A 9245-nucleotide genomic window follows, 5' to 3' on the forward strand; every position below is an offset into this window, starting at 1 on the left:
GAGCCTGCGCCTGGATCTGATCCTCCATATTCCTTTTTCCCATGCCCAAATCCCGCATTGTGGAAAGAGAAAATCTCCGAAGTTCCCGCCATCTGTCCATGTGATTTGTCAAAGCAATCCCTGAATGATAAAAATACATTGGATTGATTTTTATTTCTACAATTTTATATTCACTCCAGTTGAGTGAGCTAAGAACGTGGCAAAATCTGCAACAAGACAAATAGGCTTTCCGCAATGTCTAGCCTAGGTTAGTATGATAGGTCATCAATGTCTGATCAGTGGGGGTTATAGAACTGTGATGTCATTTGTCATGTGACCTGTGTGCAGCTCGGTCCTATATAAATGTAATACCCTGTAATACCAGGGTAACATATTGGGTTTAGTATTCAATGAAAAGCCGAAGCACTAAATAGCAGATTGGTGGGGGTCCCATATGTTGCACCCCCTACCCCCGATCAATTACTGATAACCTATCCTAAAGATTGATCATCAATATTTGTAAACCCTTTTTACGGGTGGACACTGGGGTTGAGCCGATTTTGAGATTTCAGGATCGATTTCAAAATCCGATTTCCAATCATTTTCCAGCCGATCATGAAATTTGCTCGATCGAGGATTGGTCCTCAACCCTAGTCAATGCTTCTCTATGGGAAAAGTCACCTATGGGTTGAACCGATCTTGAAACAATCTCCGACCTCGATTCCGCTGGAAAAGATTGGGTCGAAATTCCGATTGCCATCGTGAAATTTACTCGATCACCGATCGGAATCCGATCTTTTCCGCTCAACCCGAATGGACACATCTGTATATTAATGCTTCTATTATTACATAGTATCTAGGATTCAAGTCAATGGGAATAATAAATTAGAGAAATTACTCGCCACAGTTATTGTAGTATAAATCGAAGGCAGATACATCCCCGCGAGCTAAGAAGTCCTCGCTTCTGTCCACGTAAACTTCTCTCACAGCTTTGTATCCTGTGACCACTATGACCGGCCGGGACCCCAGAAAAACAGTGAACACCTCTCCGTATTTCTTCCGGAGCTGGATGGATATAATGCATGAAAGTGACATTGTTCATTCATACCACATGGGGTTAAAAATGTTCAAGGGAATAATCTGATATTTTTCTCTTTGCAGCATTTTTAATTTACTGCTACATTTTACTTAAAGCAAATACAACAAGTCATAAATGAATCATAGAAGTGAATAGAAGAAACTTTGTAATATATCTTAATAATGAATAAAATGCTTCTTTCTCCATTGACCATGCTGCTTTCTTCTGCTTTCCCTTTAGGGTTATTTTACACTGCCAAGTTTGGACCCAAACGCAACTCAGGGCTCGTTCACATCTGCGCCCGTACTCCGTTCTGCAGGTTTCCGTTTCCTGCTCAAAACTGGGCAGGAGACAGAAACCTGCTGGCATGTTTCCAAACCCATTCATTTGGAAAGATGGGGGAGCGGGTACAGAAAAAAGGGGCGGTTGCCAGGGTGAGAGGAGAGAAAGGGAGCCAGCGGGCCGCAAGGTGGGGAAAGGGCCTGCTGCGGCCACAAGGCAAAGGGAGGAGCCTGCGCGGCGCTCCAGGTGGGTTGTGCAGGGGATCAGGGTGCCGCGGACGAGGTCGCAGGTACTGCTAGTATTCCATAAGTTCATTACAACAAAAATCTCTTCTCTGACGAGACAATCTAAAAACAAATGTATTAGTGTAAGTTAAAAATGAGATCTCTACCAGTCGTGTATCTAGGGTAGGTCGGTGACTATTTCAAACCGCATGGGGACCCCCAAACGGAATACCGAACGCAACTGCAAACACTGTGCAGTAAAAGCACACGGACCCCATAGACAATAATAGGGTCCATGTGCTCTCCACGCACTGCCTGCATGAATCCTGCGGGCAGGAAAGTAGATTGTGAAGTACTTTACTCTCCGCATGTTCACTGTAGAGATCTCGCGGCAAGCACACGGACCCCATTATAGTCTATGGGGTCTGTGGGCTTTCACTGCTCACCGCTTGCAAATGTGTTTCATATTCCGTTTGGGGGTCTTTATGTGGACTCCCCCAAACGGAATACCAAAGCAGATGTGAACGAGGGGTAACCGAGGTGACAATGTGTGTCCATCGATTTTAACACTATCAGGTGAAATACCAGACACAAGTATCAGCGGCTTCAGGACTAGATTGTAGTGGCATCATAAATATATGGGATTGGTAGATATTTAGTGTCCACATTACGCAACAATAGATGTATTTAATACCAATGTTATCGACTTACTGGGCTGGGAGTTTGTCCACCAATGTGAGGCCGGGGCCCCGAGTAGTGTAAACGTGACATTTTACATTAACTGCATAGTGGATGGGATTCTGGCTAATCCCATCCACACATTGTAGGAAATAATCTGCAGTGGAAATGCTTAGATTAGAAAAACGCTCCTGTTTTGGCAAATCCCAACATATCAATTACATCTACGGAAACATTGGCAGGTTCCCTATAAGTATAATGGAACCTGAAGGTCGGCAGAGGACAATATTGGACTATATCGCACCACTTCTGTACTGCAGTATATAGGACAGTTCTAACTATTAGGTCCTGTTACTGGTCGGTTGTTGTCCTCCCGGCTGTCATGGAAAACCATTAGAACTCCAAAATCTCATTGCAAGAGGGAATCCCCAATAATTAACCACTAGGATGCCATGGTCACTATTGGTTACAGCATCTTAGGGGTTAAGTCACACGGCACACAATGGAAAGGTGTTAAAAGGGTATTCTCATATACAGGTAATAGGAAAACATCGACAACTAAAAAGAAGGGAATATTCCCATGTATGAGAGGTCAGAATTACATTGCAACAAATAAATCCTGTAAAACGTCGTAGAGGAATTCCATCTAGACCTACAGGATGCCCATATGGCGGTGCATAGGTAAGCTCCAAGAAGTAGCAAAACCCTTAGTAATAACAATATGTATATGATAATGGATGGGATGTAAGATGGTGAGTATTGAGGAGACACAACGCACTGAGATCAATAGCCACAGATGTCTGTAAACTGCTCCCTGTAGACTTACCTTCAGCAGAGAGGTCACCATGTTCCCTTTACTTAGCTGTAGGTAGTTCCCCAGTATCGGCAGGGGGGTAGGTCCAGGGGGTAAGTTCCCCTTTCCCCAGAAATACTTTAAACTTATATATAAAACAAGACAAGACAAGACAAGGCAGCTGTAAGGAGGAGAGTAACATCTTCTGAGGAGAACATCCTGACTGCTGGTCGTCCTTCCAGGTGATCTCTCTGCTCCGAGAACGTTCTGTCTTCTTTATGTAGAGGCCGGATTAGGACTATGGGTGGATACTAATAGTGTAAGGATCCGATCTCATGGAGTAACTTTTCTTATGGCAAGAGTAAGGATGGGCGAACCTCTGAAGATGTGTTATGTCCAACAATATTCCAGTTCGGGCAAACTTATTCAGATAGATCCAGATGGGAAATTATCATACAATGGAATCCAAAAGATTTGAGGGAAGGTGAGCAGAAATGTTTTTTTTAATTTTTTTATACCTACCTTGGGCCTAAACCTATTATACTCTGGAGTGTGAAGAGACCCCAGAGTATAATATATTACTGCAAATATGTCCCAAATTGTTCGGGTTCAGGTGTGCACTGATTCACCCAACACTAGACAAAACCCAGTGTCTAATCAGACCACACCTGTCAATGAGTATATACAGTGTTGGCCAAAAGTATTGGCCCCCCTGCAATTCTGTCAGATAATACTCGTCTTTCAGAAAATGATTGCAATCACAAACTCTTTGGTAATATCTTCATTTATTTTGCTTGTAATGAAAAAAACACAAAAGAGAATGAAAAAAAGTCAAATCATTGATCATTTTACACAAAACTCCAAAAATGGGCCGGACAGTAGTATTGGCCCCCTCAGCCTAATACTTGGTAGCACAACCTTTAGACACAATAACTGCGCACAACCGCTTCCGGTAACCAGCAATGAGTTTCTTACAAGGCTCTGCTGGAATTTTAGACCATTCTTCTTTGGCAAACTGCTCCAGGTCCCCCCTGAGATGTGAAGGGGGCCTTCTCCAAACTGCCATCAAGAGATCTCTCCTCCCCCACAGGTGTTCTATGGGACTCAGGGCTGGACTCATTGCTGGCTACTTTACAAGTCTCCAGGGCTTTCTCTCAAACCATTTTCTAGTGCTGACCTGAAGTGTGTTTTGGGTCATTGTCCTGCTGGAAGACCCATGACCTCTGAGGGAGACCCAGCTTTCTCACACTGGCCCTACATTATGCTGCACAATGTGTTGGTAGTCTTCAGACTTCATAATGCCATGCACACGGTCAAGCAGTCCAGAGCCAGAGGCAGCAAAGCAACCCCAAAACATCAGGGAACCTCCGCCATGTCTGACTGTAGGGACCGTGTTCTTTTCTTTGAAGGCCTCTTTTTTTTCCTGTAAACTCTATGTTGATGCCTTTTCCTACTTTTGTCTCATCTGACCAGAGAACATTCTTCCAAAACGTTTTTGGCTTTCTCAGGTAAGTTTTGGCAAACTCCAGCCTGGCTTTTTTATGTCTCTGGGTAAGAAGTGGGATCTTCCTGGGTCTCCTACCATACAGTCCCTTTTCATTCAGACGTTGACGGATAGTACGGGTGACACTGTTGTACCCTGGGACTGCAAGACAGCTTGAACTTGTTTGGATGTTATTCGAGGTTCTTTATCCGCCATCCGCACAATCTTGCGTTGAAATCTCTCGTCAATGTTTCTTTTGCGTCCACATCTAGGGAGGTTAGTCACAGTGCCATGGGCTTTAAACTTCTTGATGACACTGCGCACAGTAGACACAGGAACATTCAGGTCTTTGGAGATGGACTTTTAGCCTTGAGATTGCTCAAGCTTCCTCACAATTTTGCTTCTCAAGTTCTCAGACAGTTCTTTAGTCTTCTTTCTTTTCTCCATGCTCAATGTTGTGCACACAAGGACACAGGACAGAAATTGAGTCAACTTTAATCCATTTCAACTGGCTGCAAGTGTGATTAAGTTATTGCCACCACCTGTTAGGTGCCTCAGGTAAGTAACAGGTGCTGTTAATTACACAAATTAGAGAAGCATCACATGATTTTTCAAACAGTGCCAATACTTTTGTCCACCCCCTTTTTTATGTTTGCTGTGGAATTATATCCAATTTGGCTTTTTGACAATTCTTTTTGTGGTTTTCCATTGAAGACAAATTAAATGAAGATAATCATACCAAAGAATTTGTGATTGCAGTCATTTTCTGGAAGAAAATGAGTATTATCTGACAGAATTGCAGAAGTGCCAATACTTTTGGCCAACACTGTATACTGTACAAGGAGTATATATGCTGTATAATGAGTGTATATGCTGTACAATGAGTGCATATACTGTACAATGAGTATATAGGCTGTACAATGAGTGTATATGCTGTACAATGAGTGTATATACTGTACAAGGAGTATATACTGTATGTTGTACTTGTCAGCTACATCAGATGCTCAGGTTTATTTCTGCAATAAATCCAGGGAACTCCACAGCAACATATCAGATGCAGTTCGGTGCAGGTTTGTTTGCTGGTTTGACCCTGTGGCTGAAATAAAAGATCTGTATATTAACTTTTCCTATTGTCTGCTGCACCATTGTATTACTAGTCTGACCCTGTGCCAGTCCTTGTATCTGCCTCCAGCAATGCAATAAGTATCACATACATAACAGACATTGCTGCTTCATCACATGCTCGCTCACTGCACAAGGTACACGTACACATCTGCTATATACATGTTAGACAAATGCAACACCTGATGTATATACAGTGCACTAGTCACACGGAGGACACCTGCTGCACATACAGTACATCAGTCTGCCACTGGGAGAGAGATAGGTGACCTCCATACATAGACTGACGTCTTATTCAGCAGAAATATTTTTTTTTCTCATATGTTGGGCATGTTTGGATAAAGACTCTTAACTACAGAAAACCAGCCAAGTACAGATTGACTTCAGCCATGTACAGATTGACTTCAGCCAAGTACAGGTTGACTTCAGCCAAGTACAGGTTGACTTCAGCCATGTACAGATTGACTTCAGCCATGTACAGATTGACTTCAGCCATGTACAGATTGACTTCAGCCAAGTACAGATTGACTTCAGCCATGTACAGATTGACTTCAGCCAAGTACAGATTGACTTCAGCCATGTACAGATTGACTTCAGCCATGTACAGATTGACTTCAGCCAAGTACAGATTGACTTCACTATATATCCACTATATATCCTTGGATTTACTCTCTTTCACCTCTTATATCCAGGGCATTACCCAGCAGTGGTAGAGGGGCTGGTCCAAGGGGGAGTTTTCCACCATTCCAAAAAGATTTTAAACTTACAACTAAGATGAGGAATGAGATACAAAAACTAAGAAAAAGTGTCAGTAAATCCATCTCTGCTAGGTCTATAGAGAATACAGACTCCAACTATATGACTTCTGTTTTGTCCTTTCTATAACCAAAGCCCTAGAGGCGAAGGATGGAGATGGAGCCCGGGAATCTAAATGTGGCAACCATTTGTTGGCAATTGGCATGAAATCCTGATCATTGTTGAGTTATTTGTCTTCACTTCACAAGTTGGACATCGTGTAATATTTCTGGACAAGACTGGAACAAATACTAAATGTGGCCTGAAATAGAGAATTGGCAAACAATAGAAGGGTCAAAGGATCAGTTTTTAAAAAAGTTTCAGGCTCTGGTGAATCCCAAACACAGAAGCAAAGAAAAGCAGAATCAGGTGACCCGGAAAGGACCAGGAAGCTTCCCCATAATACATTGCAGGCAAGGACTTAAAGATGACCTATCACCACCTCCACTAACACCTATCTGTTAATAGTCGCTACTCCTCTGATTCTGGTGCATTTGGAATTTTTTCTCTAGCCCCACCGTTGCTGAGCAATCAATGCTGTTAGTTTTGGTACCTCTGTGTCTGTACTGTCAGGAGGGCGGTGTCAGGCAGGAAAAGACAAGGGGGTGTGATTCTGAGCTCCTACATGGCTGCCTCTGATTGGAGCTGTGAATCCCGCCCTCTGTCTGACCACACCCACCAGACATTACAGAGCATAAACAACAGATCAGACACCAATTATATGGACCTTACCTGGGCACATGAAGAACTATCAGTGATGATTTTATTCTACTCTCCGATATAATGTCTACCTGTGTTATGGGTCCATGAGGTATCAACACCCCATAGTACATGCATCCTTAATAATATGTGCACCCTGCATCATATAATGAGCGTTATTGGCGTTGATAATCTGCCTGCTCCGGCGTTTCATCAGCTGTCAAAATGGCCTGCCACTAAACTCGTTTCTCGCACTCTGCCCGTGATTGTTATGACATTTCAGCAGCTCGCTGTGACGCCATATAATGAGCGTGTTGTTGGCGTTGATGATCCCCTTCAGCTCCGCTTGAGGAGAACTCTGTGACTTCGGGCTCCTTCATAGCTCTCATTGTTTGCCACAAATTAGATTTTCTTTTTCCCGACATGTTTAATATTAGCAAACTACCAATATGGATTAAAGGTGTTTTCCCATCCAGTGTGTCAGCACCGCCTGGAGCACATCAGATAATATGTAGATGCTTGTACACAATGGACTGAGGGTTAGCTGAGTGTTACATAGAGAGATAACAGCCCTGGGACCTGAGATAAGCTGCTGCAGGAGCAGTGTAATATAGTATGTGACCATAAATCCGTAACAGTCGTGAGGCCATGTCATTTACCGGGATACAAAGTAGCCGATGTGTTAATTGAGGTTTACACAAATCTGATTGGATCTCGGGTGGTGAGTGGGCAGGACATTGCTGACATAGTGGGCGGGCCCTGGTGATGCTGATAACATCATGGGGTGTGTCCCACCTGACATGGCGTGTCATCATTAGTCCTCCTCCCCAGTAGGTGTTTCCAAGGGGAGGAGCCTCATCTTTATAAGCCTGTAGGATTGCTCAGTAGTGGCCGTGGCCATCCGTGTGGCCTCGCTGTCAGTGGGACTTACACATTATTGTACCTGTGACCTCTGAGGAACTTTTCCTATAGGGGACAGTGGAAGGGTCATGTTAGTCCAGGGTAATAGCTGAGTCTCCGGCCTGTATCAGATACCTTGTGTCCAGGAGACCTCAGACCTGGGCTACAGTCCTGGGATCTGGATCTGTACACTGGGCTGTATAACTTAGGGGTCCTGTCCAATACAAATAATATGTGACCGGCGCTAGTGAATCTAGTGAACACCATGCCAACTTTGCAGTAAAAACTGCGATGCGGAAACGCGGCGATTTCCAAAGCCGGCATGTTTTTGGAAATCGCGGCATGTCAATTATATCTACGGAAACGGAGACGGTTTCCCCATAGGTATAATTGTAACAGAAAATCCACAGAGAAAAACTCTGCAAACTTTCTGTGTAAAGTGCTGCAGGAAGAACCGCGATGCGTTTCCGCCATGTTTTTTTCCGCAGCATTTTTTTGCTGCGGGACGCCACGTAGAGGCTTAGCCTAAGAATCATTAGTCAATTAATTTCTGTTTTAGTTTCTAGCATGGCCGATTGGTCAGACTGAATTCCACTCCCACAAACCAGTCTGCTTTGATGTTGCAGCTCTATGTCTTGTCCAGCCACTGATGATAGGGAGGAATTGTAGGCAAGTATATTGTAATATAACCCAGTTATACATATACTTGGTACGGGCTTACAATACAAGGCTGCAGGCGGTTTAGCTCAACCGCCTCCTTCCTATGCACTGTAATATAGAACACTTTTATTATATCTTCACGTTTCCTAGCTTATTACACCTCCGTATACTGCAATGTCACACAATATCCTTCTCAATTGGATTGCAATGTCTGCAGAATTTGTTCACAATAAAAAATCTCTGCATCGATGTAACGTGAAATCTTCAGCGACATTGTGCAATAGACAAATGAATTATTTTGCACAACTGGCAGAGACTTCCTGCAAATATACAGAAGAGCATTAAAGAATATGACGACACAAGAGCGACTCAAGACTCCGGAAGGAGCAACATAATAGAAAGGAGGATTACGTAACACACAGAGTAACAGGCAGAGACATTACATGTAACTGCAGAACTGGGCACTCATGAGTTAAAGAGGGTGTGACAACTTGTAGGAAATGTTCCTCTGAACCCTGTAGATTGTGTACATTCAGCTTCTTTAGTATATAC

General features: G+C 43.4%; 1 protein-coding gene across 1 annotated transcript in view; it reads right to left on the reverse strand.

The window, feature by feature from the left end:
- Positions 1-3311, reverse strand: part of LOC142184831 (cytochrome P450 2G1-like) — a 70181-nt gene extending 66870 nt beyond the window's left edge. The window contains exon 1 of the mRNA XM_075259930.1: positions 3251-3311. Within this exon, the coding sequence (XP_075116031.1) occupies positions 3251-3252 (2 nt within the window). The 5' untranslated portion in view covers positions 3253-3311. The remainder of the gene's footprint in view (positions 1-3250) is intronic.
- Between the last annotated feature and the right edge of the window lie 5934 nt (positions 3312-9245).

This window comes from Leptodactylus fuscus, chromosome 11 (assembly GCF_031893055.1).
Source record: "Leptodactylus fuscus isolate aLepFus1 chromosome 11, aLepFus1.hap2, whole genome shotgun sequence".
Lineage (NCBI taxonomy): Eukaryota > Metazoa > Chordata > Amphibia > Anura > Leptodactylidae > Leptodactylus > Leptodactylus fuscus.